The following is a 23,717-nucleotide window of genomic DNA, read 5'->3' as shown; positions in this document are numbered from 1 at the left end:
CATTTTGAATTTGACACAGCCAGAGACAGAAGCTAGTGAGAAGATTGAATGAGGATATAGTTGGAGCCAGTGTAGGGGCTGATGATAATTTTAGCAGTGTTGGTTGTGTGTAGAGTGGAGTGTGAGCAGAGGTGAGAAGGAGGGATATTGGAGGGGACAAAGTTACAGTAATCAAGGTACTTGAGCACGGGGTTCAGAGGTGCCCTTACGGGTTTGTATTTGTATTACAGTAGTGTCTAGAGGTTTCAGTTGTGACTGGGGCCCCATTGAGGCAATCCCTTCTCCCAAAGAGCTTTGTCTAAATAAATGGGTAGCAGGGGGAAACTGAGGCAGAAACGTGCAGTGACCTGCCCAAGGTCACACAGCAGGTCATTGGCAGAGCCTGAAATAGAACCAAAGTCTCCTGAGTCCCAGTCTGGTGCTCTATCCTTTAGACCACTCTGCCTCCCACTCACCAGGAAAGGGAAAATTGTGATATCAAACAGGTAACTTTATTTTTATAGTCACCTGCACTCATGACTGCTTAAATCACTTAAATTTCCTTTCTCCTATAAACCATATGTTTTTCGCAGATGCTGCTCTTTGATCAGGATACTTTGAGGATGGACCTGAAATGCCCATTCTCTACAGAGAGCTTAAAGGCGGTTTTGTATTCTCGCTGCCTCCACACTGACCTGGCAGCAACTTGATTCTGAAAAGATGTTTTGTTCAAGTTATTGGGAGATGTTCCCATTGTCTGACAGCAGCAGAGTGGATGTAATAGAGGCGAGTTTAGACGCACAGGCTTTCCTTTGGGGATGTGTGACATCTTTCATGAAATGCAGAGAAGTACTGAAACATACTTTTGACTTCGGAAGTTGAAGCGGGAACGAATTAGCAGTTTCAAACAGCGAACAGGATTGGAGGATGTATTTGGATCTGCATACAGGAGCTTACTAAACATCGAGCAAGTTAGGAGCTTCCCATAAATGCATCTGATTATTAAGCACTTTTGAATACCATTGTGTAGATGGGCCTTTTCATAGTACTTGTACCCATTAATACCAAAATGCTTAATGGTGTATTTGTCATGATAAACGTCTTCCCAGTGCAAGTCCACAGCACTCTGCCTGTAACAGACCAAATACTATCCCTAATGAGGAAGCAACAGTGGCCTAGAGTTACTATAGACTGAGATTCAGGTTGCATACGTTTTCCCAACACAAAACAGGACTACCTTTTCTGCAGAAATTCCATATTCTCTTTTGAAGGGTCCTCAGCATAGTCATTTCCTCCAGCTTGCATCCAAACACTTCCCTCACTGGTATCCATTGTGAGTCTGAAGTGACTCCAGTGTGACTCTGAATTTACTCCAGTGTGCGATAATGAAGGGCAGAATGTGATCCCTTCTCCTTCTTTGGTATGACAACCTGAAAAGCAACACTGAAGGTCGACATCCAAGTTTGTCATCCACTAAGTGGCTTTCAGTGACATGGAAAGAAGTGAGACTTTTCCTCTAGAGAATTATTTTAGATTAGGATTAGGTGTGCCATCGTTTGTATGTCTTCTCCACATTTGCATATCAGGCTATCCTTCATTTTCCATTTGCGTAGTAGGTAATTGCAACACTCATGTGAGGTAGTGATGCGATTCACTGGAAGCCAAAGGATGCAGAGTTCTGTTCACTCTTGTTGCCTGATGATGCAACTTCCAGAAATCAGGAGCAACTGAATTAATATTTATGTTTTGAAATGAGAGAGTCAAAGTGAACTCCCTGAAGCATGAGTAACCTAGAAAAAAACTTTTCAGACCATAAAGTTAGCTGCCAAGCGTGGCATGATGTGTAGATTTTGAAAGATCTGTTTTGTTTTCTAAGTTGCCTTTCCCCAGGCACTGAAGATAAAATTCAAACAACCAGCCTGTCAGGGTGAGATCCTGACAGGTGCCAGCCCGAGCTGAAATATCATCTGTCTAACTGCATCTGTTGAGGCTCTTAGACAGAGCCCATTGCTGTGGAATCTGAGTACCATGTCATGGGTATACGTGCTTTTTAAACAGGACTAGGAAGTCCCTGATGACCCGGTGAGTGTTTGAAATGTGATGAACAGAGGCCCCATAGTTCTGTCCCAGACAGCACACAATCCCATTTCTCCAAATTCCCAAGTGATGTTTTATTTTCTTCACATTGGGGTCAAATGCCAAATTTTAGCATCGTCTGTGAACAAAGGCCAAGGGCCCAGAACCACAAGGTGCAGCGTACTCCCAGAGCCCATTGACCTCTCACAGGCCTTTTGAAAGCCAGAATGCCTCTGAAGGCCCAGTAGAGTGCAGGGAGTGGCACCATTTACAGCATCCGTTCAACAGGTGTAGGCAGCAATTTCCCCCCAAAACACAACCGCCCTGGGGCACAGAGAGGCTGTGGCCCCTCTCTGTAATCTCCCCATCTCAGGTCACTTGCGCTGCCAACATTGCTAGCTGTTCTTTTCCTTTTCCTGGCTGAAAGCCAGTTTATGCCTCCTCCCCCCTACATGGGCACACTAATGTGAGGAAGGGCTCCCTACGCTCCTCCTAGCTCACTCTTGTAGATGATGGCAAAACTCAGCCTTCATGTTGTGGGCTTCTTGAGTGAGCATGTGAGTTTATCTATTGAGTTGAGGCACCAGCATAATGTCTCCATTTTCCCATGCCCTCCATGTGCCTCTCTCTCTCTCTCCTTTCCTCCTGTCCCGTTCTTGGGTGCAATTCAGACCAGTGAGAAGTGGTCATTGCCTGCCCTGTAATCCAGGGTGCCTTCAGTGCTCTGCTACTTTGGCTCACAACCCAGACACCAAAGGCCAGCAGAAAAGCATTCAGTTCCCTAAGTATCTGTGTGCTGTGCAGCCCTGGTACAGCACTCTGACTTCAGCTGCCTGCCTACAACACAGCAGCCACACCTGATCTCCACCTGCCTTTGCTACTACTGGCCACGTGACTCCAGCGCACCCCCTACCTCAAATTTCCCCCAAACGATCTGCCCTGAAATGTCCATCCCTCATTCACAGGAATAATAAGGTCCATTGCTCCTTTAAAGAGATGAAAGCACAGCAGCTGGAGTTAACAATCACTGCAATTCAAACACAGTACTGGGTAGGTTTAGATTAAAAGTAAAACAAGTTTATTAACAAAAGAGAGATTTTAAGTGAGCTCAAGTATGACGGATAAAGACAAAAATGGTTACAAGCAAATGAATGTAAAATACGCTTTTTAGTGGCTAAGGCTTGACTTAACTCACTACGGCTTTTGTAAGAAATCAGACTAGTTCAAGATATTCTTCTTCCCAACCATGGCTGACTTTGTCAGTCAAGACCTTCCACAGAAGTACAAGGTGGCTGGTTTTCCTTTGTCTTCGTAGGTGAATGATCATTGCCTAAGCAGATTTCTCACCTATATTCAGTGCCCAGAGACTTCAACCTCTCTGGTTGAAGGAGCCATTTTTCTCAGCTTGCAATAGTCCGGTCCCTTGTGTCTGTTCAGTGATGTATCCCAAGATGGCGTCTCCTCTCTCTTTATATCTTCCCCAATGCACTGTTTTGTCCCCAGACTCAGGATGACCTAATGCTATTCTTCCGTTTCTGTGGACTTCCCTTCCCCAGCTGATTCGCATGTGAAGGGGCTTCCATTGTTTTTGGTCACACCTTGCTTAATGGTAGATCACTTCTGTCCCACCTTTTCGGGAGAAAACCAGTTTCTCCTTTCGTTTGGTCACAGACCGTAAAGCATAATCTCAATGAGTATTCATAATTTCTCAAAGTGTTTAATATAGACATTTTCCAGTTATATTGGTCACTAGTATGTCATTAGCTTTTATAAAAGACCTTACCTGATCATTTTTTAAATACAGAAATATAGTATACTATCATTTGATTCAAACACTTAGCCTCTTGCGGGGGTCTGAACCTCAAATGATATCTTCCCCATTCGCTAGGTTGGTGGCTTTGTCTACCTTTTATGTGAATGTGCCTTCATTGTCTCTGTTTGACGGCAAGCAAATACACGTTCCTTTGCCTAGGCAGACTGGGTTTATGCATTGCTTGCCAAACATTTTAAGAACGTAATTCTAGCATGTGTCCATAGCTCTCTGCATGCACCCTTTACATACATTATGCAAGAATATTAATGATCGGTGAGTTATGAGTTTTCCATGCCACCTTTTGGGTATATATCATGACAACAGCATGCTGGGTGTAGTGAGTATATTAGGCCAAACAAGAGTTGATGAAACAGAGTAGTGGACCACCAACGGACTGTGTGTTACACCTCCTCAGATATCCTTGTCTGCTCACTAGGATTTTCTGACAGTTTGTTTATAAAACCCTTAAAGATGTAAACAGTCAGGCAATACTGAAACCTTTTTATCAAAATGAGTTAACTTACATGCCACCTGTAGCAAAACAGTATGTACGTTTCCTCTTGCCATAAATATTTCTTCACAAATGGGATTACAGAACTGAAATGGGGAGGAAGCGAAAAGCTCTTCAACTTCTTGGAGTCAAAACAGCTGATATGCATCTGCCAATAAAAAATAGATAGGACTTGCAATGTGTCCTAAAAGTCATTGAACCTAAGTTCTGTCAAACCCCGGGGGAAGAAGTGAATTCTAAACTAGAGGACCCTCCACTAAGAAGGAGGGAGATAGTTTCCATGTTCACTTGGAAGTGTTGATTTTTTTTTTAAGCATTATCTGATTACTGCATTTTTCAGGGGAGCTGGTACATTGCTTTCTTTGAAGGCTGCACTAATGACTTCAAATAGCATGGACTCCCCAGGTGTTCTTGGTTTGTGCTCAAGGGGGGTGGGCAGACGTCTGTCAGAGCTTCCAGGTTTTCTGCTTGTGTAGCTGGCCCAAACTCCAGCAAGGCAGATGGGCCGGGCAGTGTTCTTACTCTTGGTTTGTTTTTCACAGTCGCTGCAATTGCTGGGTCTGACTGAACAGGAGGGGTGACAAAATAGAGCTGTGTGGCATACTGCACATGAGGCGAGAACCTTCAGGGCAAATGAGCAATCACCAAACACTACCATCTGGGTCCTTTCAGGGAGAAAAGAACAGAGCCATTCAACTGTGACTCTTCCTATTCCTGCCAGGGTCCACAAATATGTCAAAAACACCCTAGGGTCAACAGTAGTAAAGACAGCTTATAGATAAAACATATATTTTATAATCAGCATGGACATTTGGTCTTTGTATACCAACAGGAGATCATCCGCTAACGAGACCATTCTAATCTCCAGGTTGAAAAAGGTTGAGGAAATTCTGAGGGTTAGGAAAGGATCATGAGTCTGATTGAAAAGGGTCAGGAAAGGGCTGAGGGAAAGGTGTGATCACTGGCAAAATTGTCAGTGTCAAGAAACCTTGAGCATGGGCCAAATTGCCACTCCCTAGGTCATCTTGCCCTTCTGAAAAGAGGCATTGACAATTCACACCACTAATGGATCCGGTTTGCTCACTAGAATTTATCAGCTGTTAGGACGCGCATGGGTCTAAATCAAAAGTTGCAGGAAGATGCTCCCAAGAATTTGGGAGTCAGACTGGCTGAAATGCAGAAGATTTTGCATTTGTAACATTCTCGCCTACACCTTGCCCCCACTCCCATACATTGATCTCTAGTCATTGAGGTCACCATCCTGATCAGCTTTATCCTAAAAAAAAAAAAAAAAAATAGAAATGCTTCACAGCAGGGGAATAATTGCCTCTTTGTGCATGAAGCTAACTCAGATTCACTAGACTGCTTACCATAGGTATATGGACTCTGCAACACTTAACAATTTCACATAGTGAAATATTGTGTGGTCAACACAGCTATGGGAGAAGGAGATGGATTCTACTCCGGCTGAGGTATCATCAGTAGAATTTTTAAGTTAGTTCCATTTACAGTATCTCTTTCTCTTTGCTGGTGATGCAGGGATTAGAAAGAACCCAGCTTGACTTTCAACCTCTAGGGTGGGTTTACAGCCTTCTCAGTGAGAGGAAAAAGTCTTTACTTGCAAACAGATCATATTTGATATGCAGTTAATTAAGAAAGAAACCCCAGAATGTCTTTTATTTTAAAGAGTCCCTTTTCAAATAATAATCACACTTTTTAAAATTGTTTTGTAGGCAGCACGTTCTCTCCCCCTTCCCCTTAAAATGAAACAAACTTTGCTATCACTGAAAATTAGAAATCCACAACTTCGGCAAGAAAGAAAGCATTAACATTTGATATATTGTACTTAAAGAATCCAAGGTCAGATGTGAGTTTTCAGGGACTATTCGGGAAAGAAAGCGATTTACATGAACTATGCATTTTAGTCATTCAGCCAAAAGATTCAGTGCTAACTTTGGCACTGAAGCAGGTTCAGTTGTTTTGTAGCGATGGTGGGACATTTTTAAAAGGTGACCTACAAATGCTGAATGTATGTATTTCACCAGCACTCCTCCTAACCAGAGTAAAGGGAACCTTCAGCATCTCACCCCTCTCCACACCAACCTCACTGGTGGGAATTTCCCTCTCCCCATGCCCACTAACTAGGCGAAGGGGGACGTCACCCTCCCTTACTGAGCTACTATGTTGGGGACCCTCAGTACTTCCCTCAATTTCAAGTTCCGCTCTCTTCCTGCTGAGTATGCTGATGGGACTACGAGCCCCTACAGCCTCCCTCTCCTGATTAGTGGGTCGGGAGAGGGTTGTTGCTAAAAGCGCTTTGAAGCCAGGAGGCCTCACAATATGCACTGAGCATTAGTGGGCAGTCAGAATATTGTTGAAATAAGCCCCATTTCTAATGTTACTTTGCAGGTTACTTGGAAAGGGAGAGCGATATTAGCTCAAAGACTTCGCCTCATGGAAAATGTTGTGTGTTGTGTTGAGTTTCATTCCCACATCTCTTATTTAAATAATGTATACGCTCTATATCTTATCTGACTAAAACCAAAACTGGGTGTCCTTGTCCTGTGCAGTCTCTTTCTGCTACAAGTCTCTCCCTCTCCCCCACCCATCCCTGTCTAGTTCCTGGATGCCTCTCTGTCTGCTTTATAGTCAGACTGACTCATTCTCTTGTCCTTGTGCTTTTCACTTTCTTGAGTATCTCTGATATCTTATTCCATACATTCCTATAGCATCCTTGTATGTCTATGGCTTTCATGCCAATATCTCTTTCCAGTGTGGCTATAGGGGGTAAATTGTACGAGAGCTTGCTTGCTTAGTGTTAGAAATGTTCTATGTAACTTACTAAAATGTTCAGTAAAGTCATACACTCTGGTCTTCATTTTCTATGTAGAAAAGTCCTTCCTTGATTTTTCCCTTATGATTTGAGTCTCCTGCATCACATTTTTGGTAGCTCCTTTCTGCATTCTTCAAAGGCTATTCTGTTCTTTTCTTCAGGGATCACAATCTGTACTGGATATAGTGCAGTTGATCAGATCTAACCAGTACCTTCTATTGCAAGAATAATACCTATCCTGATATCTATTGCACCTTGAAGTGAAGGCTGTATGGATTATTCGAGACTTTCCTTTTCTCGTTTCTCCTTTATATGCTGCAGCATTTTTCTATCCAAAAGGTATCTCTTCTCCCATCCCTCTCCAGTTTGACATTCTGTATTCTACATTGATCTGCACTGAGCTGCATTTTCCATCTATCATTCTAAGCACTTAGCTGTTAGATCTGACTGCATCTGTGCTATCTTAAACCGCTTCAATTCAGAGAAGCTTGCAAATTTATCTTGATATTCAGGTTGCTTTGTGCACCATGTAGTGAAGCACAGAATACAAATGGAACGGCACTGATGTTAATTTTATTAAAACGCTAATCATGTTTTCAGTCCTTTTTAAAAATATATATTCTTCAAGGACATTTTTCTTAAATGATGTAGTGTAGAACAAAGTATCTTGTTGAACTACTAGAAGGTTTGCTGCTTACGTCTTTTGAAAGTGCCCCAGTTTCTATTGAAAATGACCATGAACTCTGGTTTTACAACTGTTTAATTCAAAAACAGTGGACTACACAGTTTCTAATGAAGTTACCAGCCCATTGCTGAAATAGGGCAGAAGTCCAAGATTTGCTGAGTTTCTCTTTTTTTTTTTTTTTTTTTTTTTTTTTAAATTCTGTAAGAATGTTGGTTTTCATTACTGACACGATTGTTTCCTTTTGGTTCATTTGTCTAGTAGCTTAGGGAACCATTCGCTTTCTCTACAACATGTACTTTTCTGTGACCTTGCAGAGGAACAGCAGTTCCAGTTTGGGATTCCTATTGCACCATCTGGTGGTAGCTATTGCAAAAGCACTGTTCAAATTGGCTGACGTAGACAGCTCAGAAATGGATAACCATCAAGCTACAGTTAGATGTTCTTCAAAGATTGATGGGCTCACTATATAGCTTTGCCACGGTCCCATACACCATCTTTGTACAGAGTGAGCTCCTCTTCTTTGAAACCGTGAGCTGGAGTTTATGCAATGATAGAAAATAAACCAGCAATGCTTTTTTTCTGCTCCAATAACCATTCTTAGGGGTGCAGTCTGTCCTCTCAGCACAGCACATATGTGCATAATTTCCTATGCCTATAGGGACAACTAAACTGCTGAATGGACAAGGGAGAGTATGGCAACCTTACTCTGAGAAGAATCACCTTGGTTTGGGATTACACTAACATGCCAGGGTAATACTCACTAAAGTCATTTCCACTCTTGCCAGAATGTTGTTTGACCAGGTGCAGTCTGCACGTAGTCATGTAATCATAGATTTCAAGGAGGACTCCGCAATAGTGCTATGCACAAGGCCAGGATGTGATCCCTAATCTTGATTTTTTTTTTTTCTCTCTCTTTTTTTTCCCCCCTCTTCCTCCGTTCATCTATTGTGATGAGATAGAAGTGCTGGAATCTATACCCTCCATTACCATGTGTGGAGAAAGGTGCTTTGAGGTAGTCAACAGTGACCCTATAAAGCGGGAACTAGATGGTTCAGAAGTTGGTAGGTGGATTATAGCACCTTCCCCCTTGGAGTTTGCATTGTGACCAAACATTCATTCCAAACTGACGACTGTTCGGGGACCATGCATAGTGGTGAAATGCACTTTGTAGCCTCTGTCCATGTCACAGGAATCACCACTGTTGGTGGCAGTCTTAGCAAAGAGATTGAGGATTGAGAGGGCCATGGAGACTGAATGCTCTCTCGTCCCGCAAGGTGACCCCTCCAAGTCAGGGTTGAGGCACATTGGTGAGGCAGTGTTGGGAAGCTTGTATTACTTCTGCCTGTTCTGCTACTCTTCTGTGGATAAGGAGAGACCTGTCAGCCTGGCACCTCTGGAGAGTGCTAGATTCACACAAAATATACTCCTCTGCCAACTAAGGAACAATATTAACGAACAGAAGAGAAGCTCATCTGGTCCCCCTCAGTTAGGAAGATGGGACTGCAACAATTATAAAGACGGGCTGGCACAAGAGAACCTCAGACTCCCCCGAAAAGGGGGACACAAGTCTGGAGAATATAAATGTTTTAAGGAGGGAAAGGAATATAATTCTTGAGTAGCTGTTCCCATACAATCCCAGTAACTGCCTGGGACACCTCTATACTCCATGTGACTGCTTGAATACCAGGGCCGGCTCTGCCATTTTTGCTGCCCCAAGCAAAAAAAAAAAAATGCCGCTCGTACTGTGCCTGGAGCCGGCCCTGTTGAGTACTACAATGACCATGTCACCTGATGTTTCCCGTACCTCTTTGAAAAGCAAAAAGACCCCAGCCAGTTAACTGACTGCTGTACCTTGTTTTTGGCAATGAAAAGGGTATAGATAAATTTAACCCATGCTTTTCCAGGAAAAAAATGTTTAAGTTCTGATTCAACACAGCTCTTAAGCACATGCATAAGTTTGTTTACTTCAGTGGGATTTAAATATATGCTTCAGCACTTGCTGAATTGGAGCCATAATTCAAATAACCTTTTAAAGAAGCAAAAGAAAAGCAATTGACTTTCTTTTTTCTTGTTGACTCATTACCTATCTTTAATGATCCTCTTCCTTTTTTTTTAATTCCATTTTAAAAATGGATATAGGCAATTATCCATATATTACACAAGTACCTGGAAAAATAATTAAGATGAGCTTGAAATTCAGGAAATAGGTTTAGAAGAGAAGCAGGTGCTTAATGGAGGTGAGGCCAGCTGTGCTTCCCAGGACTGTGCAAAAGTACTTCAGGAAAAAAATGTGTGAGGCCTCCACACAGCACTGGAAGGAAATTACAATAATTCAGACAAAGTCTATCCTCTAATAGCAGAACTGGCTTCATTAGGACAGAAAGGCAGATGGAGAAAATACAAAAGTTTTTTTAAGTGAATATAATGTTTAAGAAAAGTGTGAGGTTGAAACCAATGAGGAAAATCCCTCAGGCAGAGGCATTATCAGTACAATGTTCTCATCTTTGCTAATGTGCATCAACTCATGAGGGGCACTCATAGTAGTCCTGTTTCAGCAATCCCCCTCATCCTACAAGGCTAGCCAGGCTGGTATGGGAGGGCTTTAGAATAAGCAGTAATTGGCAGGAGGATGAAAACATGGGGGCGTTATTTTGGGAGCGGGGTCATTCACCAAATTGTCTGTTTAAGGGATTGCACCCCGAGCAGAAATGTACTGGTAATTAATAAAGGAAGTGCTGATAGTAAATTAGACAAGAAAAAAAAGGGATGCTCCTACACTCATGCTGGAAATACAGGGAAACAAGCAGGAAAAACAGGAGCCTGTCATGCATGAGGAAAAGTAACGACAGAGGCATGGTGGGAGACACGTGACTGGAATTCAAATATCTAAAGGCAGGTTCTGTCGGCAGTAGGTGGGATGTGGAGGGGGGAAATGGAGGTGATGTGGTTACTGTGTATCAATAATAACTTGTATCAATAATATAATAATAATCACTAATGTGAAGAGATGAGGAAAATGAAAGTGTCTGGGTTCAGATAAAGGATACAAAACCTGGCATTGATGATGAGGATAAATTATAAGCTATGTAACTAGGGAGCAGAGGAAAATGAACCTCTCCTGGAATTGTTTCCAAGAATGTCAAAGATATGACTGGACCATTTAAAGCAGTGCTTTTAAGTGGACACTGACTGAAGAGTGGGCTGTAGTCCACGAAAGCTTATGCTCTAATAAATTTGTTAGTCTCTAAGGTGCCACAAGTACTCCTGTTCTTCTTTTTACTTAACCACAGACAGCTATGAGCTCATATACAGACCTGATATCCCTCTTATGATAATGTTTTGTGTGTTGTAACACTACCTTTATCCTTCTGGCTTGTCTGATGTATGTTTAAAGTTAAAATTTCAATATAAAGATTATACAAGGTGTCAAAATTCCAATAAATGATCAGTGAGAGAATTTAATTCCGGAGATTAGCTAATGGAAAAAAGGATACAATCCACATATTGTCAAAGAATATTTTTACTTGATGTCGGATAGTTCCCTATTTCAAATGTGGAAGCAGCAATACAAGGTCTGGCATGAGGGTAGAGGGGAACTGAGAGGGGGAGTGGTTACAAATTTAGCGAATTTGTGGTGCAAATGAATTCTAGAAAGTCACAATAGCAATGAAGTTCTTTTCCCTGCTAATAACGCTCCCGTGAGCTGAGTGTTATCCTCTTTTACAATTGGGGAAACAAAGGCATCGAGTGGTTGAGTGACTTGCATAAGGTTAGTCTTTCAGTGTTAGTGGTTCTATTCTTGACAAATCCTATCTTTCCCAGCCTCCTGCTCTAGCCATTCAGTGATACTGCATTCTATTAGGACAATTCCTCTTCGAAAGGATTGAAGTGACATTTAGTGAGCAGTGTAAAATCAGCTGTGGTACTAAGTATAACGTGTAGAGAAAAAAGAGGTAAGAATTTATGCAGTAGAAGAGATGAAAGGCCAACAATACCAATAGAATTTAAAAATACAAGGAAGATTTAAAAAAAAAAAAAAAGTGGTTGAAAAGAAGGTAGTAAAAGACCTGAAATACAAAAAAGGATGATCGTCTGTGGGAAGTGGGTAATTGTAGTGATTGGAGGAAATAGATATAAGGCATGCAAGAATAAAATAAGGGAGGCTAAAGAGAAATATTCCTGTCTAGGGCAGTCAAAGGAGAGAAGAAAGAGTTCTATAAATACACTGAGAGAGATACTAGGGGAAAATACAAAAAGCTGTTGTGAAACATGCTCTTAACAATACTACCATAGACTAAAAGCACCTGCGATCCTCAGATTTCAATGGGTGCTTATACAAACGTCAGTTCATGTAATTAGTATGACAAAGCCTTTCCAAAGTAAATAAACACCTTCCATGTTGTACAGCACCTAGCACACTGGGGTGCTGGTCCATGCCTAGGGCTCCTAGGCGCTGCAGTAGTATACACAATGCATAATAATAACTATATAGATGAAGACACTGAGGTTACTGTCAATAACTTGCCCAAGATCACTTGGGAAGTCTGTGGCAGAACTGGAAATAGATTCAGAATCTTCTAACTCCAGTCCTGTGCCTTACCTGTAAAACTGATGTACTAACTCTGGGAATATTCTTTTAAAGTGTGTTCCATCTACATCAGCCTCTAGATTTAATACGATGCTTGTATAGCTCTTCGTGTAATAACTGAACCGAAATTATTCAGTTGTATTTCTCCCCCTCCCTCCAGGTGGTGATTCTCATCAATCCAACTTTCCATGGCCACCTTTCAGCAGGCAGGCATGGGAATGGGGCATATGGTATGACTATGCTGTACGCTCCCAGTTTGGGCATTATTAATCATGCCTAGAAAGTGACTGAAATTGAGTGTACAAAGCAGTGCAAATTGAATTCACACCCAGCTTAGCAATGCAGCTATGAATTTGTGCAAACAGACCCAAGCTCGTGTCACCCGGCTGTGCATACACATGCTCAGTGTGATTAAATATATGGAATCAGAGTAACACAAAGGCTTCTAAACATTCAGCTGTGAGATGGGCTCTCCTTCCTGAAAATGAGCAGAGTGAATTTGTGTGCAGGGGCTCTCAAAATTGCAGCATTAATATGTCCTACTGTTGAGTTCCAGCAAGTGCCACTTTGAGCAGGTGGGAATAGAATAAACTGGATTTAACTGAAATCCTTATCCTTACTCTGGCAGTGGAGTGTGTTCTGACATGTTTCTCATACATGGTGAAATAAAGACATGTCAAATATTGATCCATATGTTGCCTCGCCTGTTTTTCCCCCTTCAGGCTTTGAATTGCTCTACCAGCCAGAGGTGGTCCGGCTCTACCTCTCGATCCTCACTGAAAGCCAGAACTTCAACACTTTGGAAGCTGCAGCAGGGGCTTTGCAGAATCTCAGTGCTGGAAACTGGACAGTGAGTCTAGCCTTTTCATTTGCGTAATCCTAGTTAGAAATTGGTACAATGGAAATTCCCTTTAAGCCCTCTAGGACTGATGTCACTTGATAGCCTGGAAATTGCACTCTGTTACTTTTCTTTTGTGAATCTCTTTGGGAAGACTTTTAGCTTTTGGTTTGAACAAAGGGATTAGCTTTTAGAAAAGGTTTCAGTGTTACATAGGGAATGCAAATCTTAAAATGAGCAAATGTTACTTTTTAGACCACTTATCTGCTGCTGCTTTCATTTGTGGGTTTCTTCAGCAGTGCTTGTTTTTAGAGCTGGGTAACCGTACTTACCCCAGGGCTGGGTATTGTCCTGATTCATCAGATAACACTGGGAGTTGCATCTCAAAATTGCCACTAAAGCCTTCCCATAAACCCTCCTCCCCCTACAGTAATCAGTCCACTCTTAGCAAAGAATACTGGAATGTTTCTGGACGTGACAAAGTGAGGTCATCCACAGCAACCCCAGGTCTGTGAAGTAGTAGTTCGAACGGGGAGTCACTTTGTAAAATATAATTATTTACAGACATGCATGATACAAAGAATAGAAACAAGTAATTTTTTAAAAGCTAACAAGAGCTGTCCATGTCTTGCTGTTCCCGCTAAGTGACCTTTTTTCTGATGGAGAGGAATACATTTTCCATTGAGGTCTATATAGTAGCCTATATTCTTCCTCTGCTGCTCTTAAATGTTTATAGAACAGATCATATTTCTTCCCCACTCCCTGTCTTCTCCTCTCTTCCCCCCCCCCCCCCCTCCGCCACCAGCTATAAGATGAAATACTGTCTACCTCCTTTTCACGCTTGGTGCACGATGGACTTGGATGGACGGTGGGATAAGTCACACATATGTCGCCATGCAGAGAGTAAGGAAGAACTGTTTGCATAAGGGGAAATTCTTCAATTTCATGCTGGAAAAAAATCAGACCCCATCACTGAAAGAAATGCAGGAAAATGGGTCTCTAAATTCACAATATTGTGTGTTGCTTTTCTTCCTGTGTGCGCACAGTGGTCCACGTACATCCGTGCAACAGTACGAAAGGAGAGAGGCTTACCAGTCCTCGTTGAGCTTCTTCAGTCTGACTCTGACAAGGTTGTGAGAGCTGTGTCAATTGCACTGAGGAATCTGTCTATGGATCGTCGCAATAAGGATCTCATAGGTACTTTCTGGGCTTCTCTTACAGGAGTGTGACCCCATAAACACATGGGCACTGTAAAATTGTTCAGGCTTTTGTCAAGTATAGGAGCTGAGGTTTATTCTGCATACAAATCCATTAGCATTATATAGGAGTCTTGCGCACATCCCTAGCGAAGAATTGCCATCTAAAAATTCAGTTTCAGCCCATCCAGTTTCTATACATGCGCATGGTGTGATTTAATGGAAATGAACCTTTACTTTGCAGCAGATCTCAAAATAATTTGCAAAAGTATAATGGCTTTTGATTTGATATGATTCCCCTTTGGCCCCCTTTGCTCTGTCAATGAACCCTGCCTCGCCTCTCCCACTCTCAGCTGTTTGCCTTCTCCTGTGCTATCCCCTGTATCGAGAAGCCTGGTACCCAAGTCCCCCTTAAAACTCAGCTTCTCTGCAGTGCTCCCCAAAGCTAATCCACATTAGCAAAAATGCACCCGCTACTCATTAAATGAAAGTGGCAGAGGCTGAGCGGGTCTCCCAGTATATTTCCTGGGCGATTTGCCCGATCTGTTTAAACTGTAACCTCACCAAGCAAGGAAATGTGCCGCATGCAGAGCACAGATGCTGATGCTTAATCAATACAAATCTCCAATTCTACTTGAATACGCCTACGTTTCATAAAAACCACATCCAGTGTAGAGCTGTAGCTACCAAATAACACACATCTGGGAGTAATGGGCCCAGGACTCCTAGGCTTTTCTTCAGTGCTGCCTAGCGTGAAGGCCAAATGGACATTCTTACCTTCTAGGGGAAGTTTAATAGATGCATTGTTGCATACCTTGCCCCTGCAGACCTCTTACAAGGCTACACTGAGTAAGCGTTGTGTGCATGCATTAGCATTAATAGGTTAGCCTCAGTTTATGAATGCTTGTTTGCCTCAGGCACAGCAAAGTGTGATGTGTTGGCTGTGAAATTCTCAATAAATGTTTCAAACTTTTTTGCCTCTGATACCTGTGGTATTGATTATGCAGAATGAGTTTGCTTTAGATATCCGTTCTCAAACATCTTGAGAAAGTTAATGATAAATGCAGTAAGAAATAGTCTTGAGATTCAAGGAAATTACATTAGAAAATCTTCAGACTTTGGGAACTTCCTTATATTTTAGCTTTCAGGACAGGAAGCTGTTTCTTGAAATGATTATCAGGTCTGACTAATGGTAGCTCTTCCCCTTATCTAGGTAGTTATGCCATGGGTGAACTGGTAAGAAATTTGCCTAGCAGGCAGCAGAGATCTGCTAAAAACCTGGAAGAGGATACAGTGGTTGCAGTCTTGAATACCATCCATGAAATCATTACTGACAGTTCAGAAAATGCAAAGTCCCTGATCCAGACACAGGGCATTCAGAAGCTGGTAGCTATCAGCAAGTCAAGGTAGGTTTCTTACTATAATAGAAAACAAAGTAAAGCGGATACTGTCCATGAACCCCACTGTGGTGCTTTGTGATGGTGCCCGGACATCTTGACCTTTCAGATGTGTAATTGAAGCACTTAAAACATGCAATAAAAACAAATCCTACATCAGTGCCTTTAATGGGTTTAGTTGACTTAAGAGATCAAATCAATAAGATATGTTCTGTCATCTCAGGATATAATCTCTGTTTGATATATGCCTTAGCATTATACATGCATTTATCAGACATCATTTGCAGTGAAGCTGAGACCTGTGTTTGCAAAGCAGGAGACCTTTATCCTATGACATTCCATTCCTGAAATGCCAATGATGCAACTTTATTTCTGTTCAGAGGAACGGTTAATGATTTGCAGTGATCATTCTGTCTGAAGGACAGCAGTGATCATTTAAATGATGCTTTTGTATCATGTAGCCCTGTTGAAAAACTGTATCCCGATTGGAGAAGGGCTTTCTTTTGTACTTCAGCCAAGTAGAAATTAGCTCATTCGTAAGTGCCTTTTTAATAAACTGTTGGCTGGAGATTTCTTTAACCTTACTGATGAAAAGGCAAAGGCCTTGTCTACATAGTGCTTTAGTCCACACCAGAGGGGTGTACATTTTAGTTTGTGCTAGCGTATCACTCACTAACTGGCCCGCGTGGACTCCGCTGGCATGCACTAAAAGTGCCCTACTGTGTGTTGTTGTAGTCACAGCAGGGAACTTGGTGTGCACCAGCACGGTCCACGCATCCCAGTTAGTGCGTGACCTGCTAACGCAGACTAAAATTTGCACCCCGCTGGTGCAGACAAAAGCAACATGTAGACAAGCCCTAAGTAAGAGTCAGCCAGAAATCAAGCCACATGAGGCTCTGTATAGCAGACTGGTACTGACTTGGCAAGGAATGAAAGAAAAATGCTTTTCAGGTGATAATTAGCTATGTTCGTTCTTTGATCCTTGTTGTCCTACGGAGTGTATTTCAAACCACTGGGTGATTTCAGCTAAATTCAGTTTTTATATACACTCGGACCAAAATTTTGAAAAGTAGCCTCTGGATTTGTTTGGACTCCCCAACTTTAGACATTAAGTTCTTGTTTTCTAGAAGTGATTGAGTATTGATTTCTTTTGGAGTTTTGGGTGCCCAAAACTTCTGCTTTGACCTATATAAATGCCTGTTGAAATCTACTAGGCAAAAGGACAATGTTATCCAACTGGCCTCTGTACCTGCACGCTATGCATATGAAAATCAGACATCTGCATATTTAACTACCTCTTTTGCAGATGTCTCTTGTCTGAGCAAATGTGTGTTTACACATGCAGATAGATGGACCCACATTAACAGAAGCCACTACAGAATTTGGCCCAAATAATGTATTTTTAGAGCTGTCATATATTGCATCGCTTCTTGGGAAATAACAGACCTGCTAGGAAGTTATGGGGTTTAGCGTAAAGGGGTCAACATATGAATGAGTTTGCATTCCTAATGTTTGAAGCTCTAATTTTCTCTCTCAAATTAGCCAGTCCCCGAGGGAAACAAAGGCAGCATCTCATGTTCTTCAGATGGTCTGGAGTTACAAAGAGCTACGAAATGTCCTACAGAAGGATGGATGGAACAAATCCCATTTCCAGGTAAAGATGCAGAGTCCTAGTCCAGGTCAGTGATCACAGAAAGCCCCATGAAGGTGTTTTATCCTTCACTCCATGTTCAGGCCCTACTCCCACTAATGACAATGGCAGGCAGACCAAGACCACTAAGTTGGTGTTTTCCAGTGATAAAACAATTACAGTAAAATTATGGTATCATAAATGCAGTTACTGGGTACATATCTAGAAGATCTGTGGGATGTGCCTTCCACATTTTAGGGGTTATTCCACCTTAGATGTACCAAGTATAATCCATACAAATGTACATCAAGGAAAGACTTGGCCCATTTTTATCTGTTGCTGCTCCTTTGGGACACAGTCCATGTAGCATGTTGGGCATCTGACTGTTCTTTATGTGAAGCTGCTACTCCTTTCTCTATCTGAAAAGTAACTGGCTTTCACCATGGCCTGTAAAGCAGCTACTGGTTTGCCCAACCAGGTGATGAGGGACGGAGAAATCATCAGCAAAACTTCAGTGAAATGAAAAATACGCAGAATCCCAAATTAGATTCCAGCTGAAGATCAGTTTATCAAGAGGGGGTGGAGTGTGAACAGGTTTCCATACATTTTTTTTCAAGTTATTACTTTTTTTAAAAAATTGGTTTTACTTCTTACTCTGTTTGCAGCAGCTTCTCAGAACATAAGAATGGCCACACTGGGTCAGATCAATGGTCCATCTAGCCCAGTATCCTGTCTTCTGACAGTAGCCAGTGCCAAGTGCTTCAAAGGGAATGAACAGAACAGGGCAATTATCAAGTGATCCATCCCCTGTTGTTCAGTCCCAGCATCTGGAAGTCAGATCCCTAGGGACACCCAGAGCCCGGGGTTGCATCCCTGACTGTCTTGGCTAGTAGCCATTGATGGACCTATCCTCCATGAATGTATATAATTATTTTTTGAACCCAGTTATAGTTTTGGTCTTCACAACATCTCCTGGCAATGAGTTCCACAGGTTGATTGTGCGTTGTGTGAAGAAGTACCTCCTTTTGTTTGTATTTAAACCTGCTGTCTGTTAATTTCATTGGTTGCTCCCTGGTTCTTGTGTTATGTGAAGGGGTAAATAACACTTATTCACTTTCTCCACACCATTCTTGTCTAGATAGACCTCTATCATATCACCCCTTAGTTGTTTCTTTTCAAAGCTGAATAGTCCCAGTCTTTTTAATCTCTCCTTACATGGAAGCTGTTTCATACGCTTCATTATTTTTGTTGCCCTTCTCTGTACCTTTTCTATTTCTATTGCATCTCTTTTGAGATGAGATGATCAGAACTGTGCACAGTATTCAAGGTGTGGGCATACCATTTATTTATGTAATAGCATTATATTTTTTGTCGTCTTATCTGTCCCTTTCCTTATGATTCCTAGCATTGTTAACTTTTTTGACTGCTGCTGTACATTGAGTGGATATTTTCAGAAAACTATCCACAAGGACTACAAGATCTTTCTTGAGTGGTAATAACTAATGTAGACCCCTTCCTTTTGTACGTATTGTTGGGATTGTTTTCCACTGTGCATTACTTTGCATTTGCCAACATTGAATTTCATCTGTCATTTTGTTGTCTAGAGATCCCTTTGTAACTCTTCACAGTCTGCTTTGGACTTAACTACCTTGAGTATCCTTACTCTTCCATTCTGTCTTCTAGTCTGTTTCTGCAGCACCAAAGGGATCCAAAGGTACTTCGGGCAAATCTGGCTATGATGATAGTACTCTGCCACTGGTGGATAAAAGCCAAGGTCAGTTCTGCTCGTTGGTGTGGGCCATAATGATTTTCCTTGTGCTGTTTGCCATGTCTGTGAAGTGTATTTCTCTAATTGGATAAATATCAGTTATTACTTTTTTTTTATGGTGCCTTTTATCCAAAGATGCTGAAGCAATTGACATTACAGACTATATAGACAATGATCACTTCCCTTGCATGAAATGTATGATACCCAGTTCAGGATGAAAAGTTCAGTTGAAGCCTGTAGGGAGTATTTTAGATAGGCATGAAGTAACTACCCAGCAGGAAGTTAGCCAAGGAGCAGGCTAACTATTGTGGTAAGTGGATGGTATTTTTACTAACCACAAGTCATCAGATCTTGGTGTTATATCTCATGCAAAGAGCATCACCTCTAGCAATGCCCTTGGACATGTGTTCAGTGCTGATTTATTTGACGTACCCTCCATTGGATCACCAGCCCAGTTTCCTGTGTGACTTAGCTTTGCAGTAGAGATATTCTATCCGAGTACTGACCCAGACCCAACTGTGCTTAGTTTGTCAGATTTGACAATAATGGCACCAGTGGTGCCAGGGCACCAGACCATGTTGATTTCCTTAGTCCTTTAATTTTGATCATGATGGAAATAGAAATCAATATTAAAATTACCCTCTTGAGGCCTTTGATTGCCTACTGATTGCTCTTCTCTCTGGGCAAAGAAAGGAACCTCATCCCATCTTGGATGGGTCCAGAGATAAATTCTAGAAAATATAGGTGGTTCAGAGCTGCCACCAAGTATGTGGCGTCCTTCGGATAGAGGAATGTATGTGATTCAGAGCCATGGCATGAGGGAGGTCAGTTTAGCATTCTCTTTGGGGGCCTAACTCAGAACCTTTCTTTGTGAATTATCAGAACCTTAATATTGTTTCATTATAGCCTCTTGTGTCCTCATTATAGTCTCTTGAGTGCAATAAATCATTGTCTCCTCTACTTCTTCCAGCCCTGTGATTAATCCCAGCCTGTTCTGTTTTCATGTCAGTAAGCATGATACAACTAGTTTCAATGCTTCTGTTTTGTAGATAATGAGAAGGCTGGAAGCCGTGATATGATTCCTCTGGATGAACTTGGTCCAGGTAAATGCAGTCCCGGATCGACCCCCTGTCTATTTCAGTAGAGCACACTGTCACTCACGAGAAAGTTCAGCGCTTTCTCTGGGAGGTATTCTTTCATGTGGATAAAGCTGACATTTTAAAACAGAACTTTTCCTTCCAAAAGATCAGTTGTCTGGTGGTTTTTTTTTTTTAAATGTGTATACTGCATATATACCAGTATCCCCACTACTTTTTAACCAGATCATGAAAATATACTGAGAGCTTCCTGCATTTTAATCTCTTTGCTTTGAAGTGGCTGCATCCTGGAGTTAAAGATCCAAAAGCCATCAGATTTCAACTATAGTTTTTTTTTAAAAATGGGACACTAATTTTGTGAGCTTTAAATCTACTTGTACATCATATTCTGTCTGAAAACGTTTTTCCTGCTGTTCTTACAGGTTAGCACGAAAAATGACCCTACTTGAAAGAGGCTAGAGGAAAGAAGTACTTTATTGTTCAGTCTGTAATTATTGTCACTGTTTTCCTGAATTCAGTCAGGGAATTAGTCAGCCCTGCTGCATATGTGGATCTTTCACACAAGAGAGGAAAGAGAAACATTTTTTAAAAATAGGAACACATGACTGTAAAAATCTGCTACGAGTGATAGGAATGGTGCCAGGGTTTTCTGTATGCAAAGTAGAGCTTAACAGCAGGTGGACATGATCAATCCAACAACTTTAAAGTGTTCCTCATTGGCTCAATGGGAATTCTGCATGGGACGAAGAAATAATCCTCCATTCCTCCTTCCATATACAAAACGCAGGCTGTGAGAAAGTAACGACTTCTCCTCGTCTTCTCAGCTCCAGCTGTCCATCAAGGGCATCTCTCAAAAGCCAGGCAGAATGGCTTCATTTTCCCAATACAAGTTATGGGAATGGCTCCCTTTCACCAGACTTCTCTAGAGTCTCTTGTGGGTTTGAGGCCTGCAAGGCAGTGAAAAACAAGATTCTGCAGGCCATAGTACAATCCATGCAGTGTGTCTCAAGAACACTGGCATTACTGTGTGGTGTACAGTCCATTGAGATAGTGGGCATCAGCTGCCTTGCTCATGGCAACCAGTACTGGACAGAGGGAGGAGATTTCACTAGTACTTGGAAAAACCTCCACTCTGGGGCGGGTGCACCTAATATGGCAAATGCAACCTGCCCACCAGGATCTGCAGTGAGAGAAGATTCCCACGAAGCCCCATGAAATACATAGCCATTCTGCAGAAGTAGATGAAGCAGTAAGGACCAAGGATAGATAAACTCTGAAGAGCTGGGTGGTCTGGAGTCTGTTCTTCACATGTAGAACAGCAGCAGCAGGAGGAACTCCTACTTCTGAAGAGAAAAGCAAAGCTGTGTCCATGCAAGACATTCTCTTTCGAAATGCTGCTAGACTCTGTGGCATGGATGTGAGAACATCTTATTCAGGGGCTAGGGCCCTGATGGAGATGAAGGACAATTAAAAGCCTGAGCTGCTGCTTTGTCAGCAACAATTGAAAACATTGCAGGGATTAAGCCCTGTTTCTACTGACCTTCCTCTGGTATGGGAAAAGTCAGGGGTTTTCCGGTTAATAGCCACTTCAGAGGCAAGAGGTTCTCAGGATGAAGGCTGCAATGCTGCATGGGAGGCAGTGTTGTATAAAGGAACAGGGCTGAGAGTCAGGAGATAGCGGTTCTGCTCCTGACTCTGCCATTGACTCGCTATGACTGGTTTGTGCCTCAGTTTCCCTATCTATAAAACAGGGATGAGTCCATAGTTCTGTAAAGTACTTTGAGATTTGAAAGGCACCGCAATCTGGGACAGACCAACCGTTTCCTTTTAGTAAAACAGCATAAACACACTCAGTGTTGCTGTGGATTTGCCTCCGTTTTTCCAGCTACAAATATTTGTATTTAAATGTCTGTGTATCTGCAAGTTGGATAGTCTGATATCTCACGATTCACATCTGCACCTGCAGTCAGATTGAGCCACTGCTGAAAATCAAACAGAATATTTCCAAAAAGTCAGGATAACAGAAAGATGTTACCTTCCATGATCTCAGCTGACAGCACCCCCCGGCATGAATAAACTGTACATACGTAGTTTGCATAAGGGAAGACTGAAATAATTGTGGAAGACAATAACTTAAAGAAGATCACACAATGGGATAGCTATGTACTAACTAGTTCAGCAGTCAAGGGCATAAGATCAGAAGTTCTGTGCCCAGATGACTGTAGTTCAGTATTCAGAGAAAAATACTAATCTAATCAATGCTTCGTTTGTTCCGCAGATTAATACTGATGTGGCTTTATTACAAATTGTATTTGTAATACAAATTGATCTTAGGTAGGCAGTTTGACAGAATCTCTCACCTAGGAGAGTCCACTCAGATCTGTTCACCACCTCTAGAAAACAAGGTTCCAAGGTTTCTGTCAAATTATCTAGATCCCTATTCTTGGAAACTTTTAAATGACCTATACCTGGTCACTGGGACTTCTCTGTATCTCATCACCAATACCTTCAAAGGCCAACTCACAGGGAATGCACTAACTCTAGGTAATTGGTTTGCTCCACTAAATTCCAAGAAAATGGATAATGTTAATATTTGACTCTCCGTTCCTCAGGCTCCTCCAGCCAAAGTCCAAATGGCTTATACCTTCCTAAGGCACACTCCAGATTGCTTGTTAATTCCATATAGACTAAATTAAATTTGATCTTTAGAATTAATCTTGAAACATGGAAGGAACTGAGTTTGTTAATTCCACCACAGAGCCATTGCCTTCAGGGCACTGAGATATTACTGTACTGGTACAGCCTCCTTCAGGATAGTTCTCATTTTAATAAGTCTAAGCACAAACTTCCTTTCTCAGTTGCTATCTTGATATATTCCCAACTCAGCATGTGTTTTTTAGCTCCAAACAATCCATTAAAACTGACATGTGTGACACCATTAACAAGGGATCAGTGTTCAACTGACCGACAATACATGCTACAAAATGCCTTTTAGCTCAGATGTAAACCCAAAGACCCTGATCATTTTTTATCACTTTGATTAAGATTAGGATTCTGAGGGCTGGTGTATTGATTAAACACTAGTTTTTTGCCTACTTAAAATATCCACTTTTTTTCCCATTTGTATATGGTGATATTCTTTACCTCCTGTCCTAAACTGTTGTGAAATGTTAAACACTAAACATGTATCATCTCCGTGGCAATTGCATTTCAGTGGTGGGTGAACAGTTCTCTTTATAGTTTACCTGTTTATAAAGTGCTTTGGGATCCTTCTTGATGAAAGGCGCTACACAATGTCAGTGATCT

General features: G+C 41.8%; 1 protein-coding gene across 4 annotated transcripts in view; it reads left to right on the top strand.

Moving 5' to 3' along the window:
• Positions 1-23,717, top strand: part of ARVCF (ARVCF delta catenin family member) — a 426,585-nt gene that overhangs the window by 389,304 nt on the left and 13,564 nt on the right. For all 4 annotated transcript variants that reach the window (XM_054006116.1, XM_054006118.1, XM_054006119.1 and 1 more), the window contains exons 13-18: positions 13,208-13,335; positions 14,370-14,520; positions 15,733-15,925; positions 17,459-17,570; positions 19,230-19,320; positions 20,364-20,417. In XM_054006116.1, coding sequence (XP_053862091.1) covers positions 13,208-13,335; positions 14,370-14,520; positions 15,733-15,925; positions 17,459-17,570; positions 19,230-19,320; positions 20,364-20,417 — 729 coding nt within the window. The remainder of the gene's footprint in view (positions 1-13,207; positions 13,336-14,369; positions 14,521-15,732; positions 15,926-17,458; positions 17,571-19,229; positions 19,321-20,363; positions 20,418-23,717) is intronic.

This window comes from Malaclemys terrapin, chromosome 16 (genome assembly GCF_027887155.1).
Source record: "Malaclemys terrapin pileata isolate rMalTer1 chromosome 16, rMalTer1.hap1, whole genome shotgun sequence".
NCBI classification, from domain to species: Eukaryota; Metazoa; Chordata; order Testudines; family Emydidae; genus Malaclemys; species Malaclemys terrapin.
The sequence above is the reverse complement of the archived record's forward strand: the minus strand, read 5'-3'. Positions and strand labels throughout refer to the sequence as shown.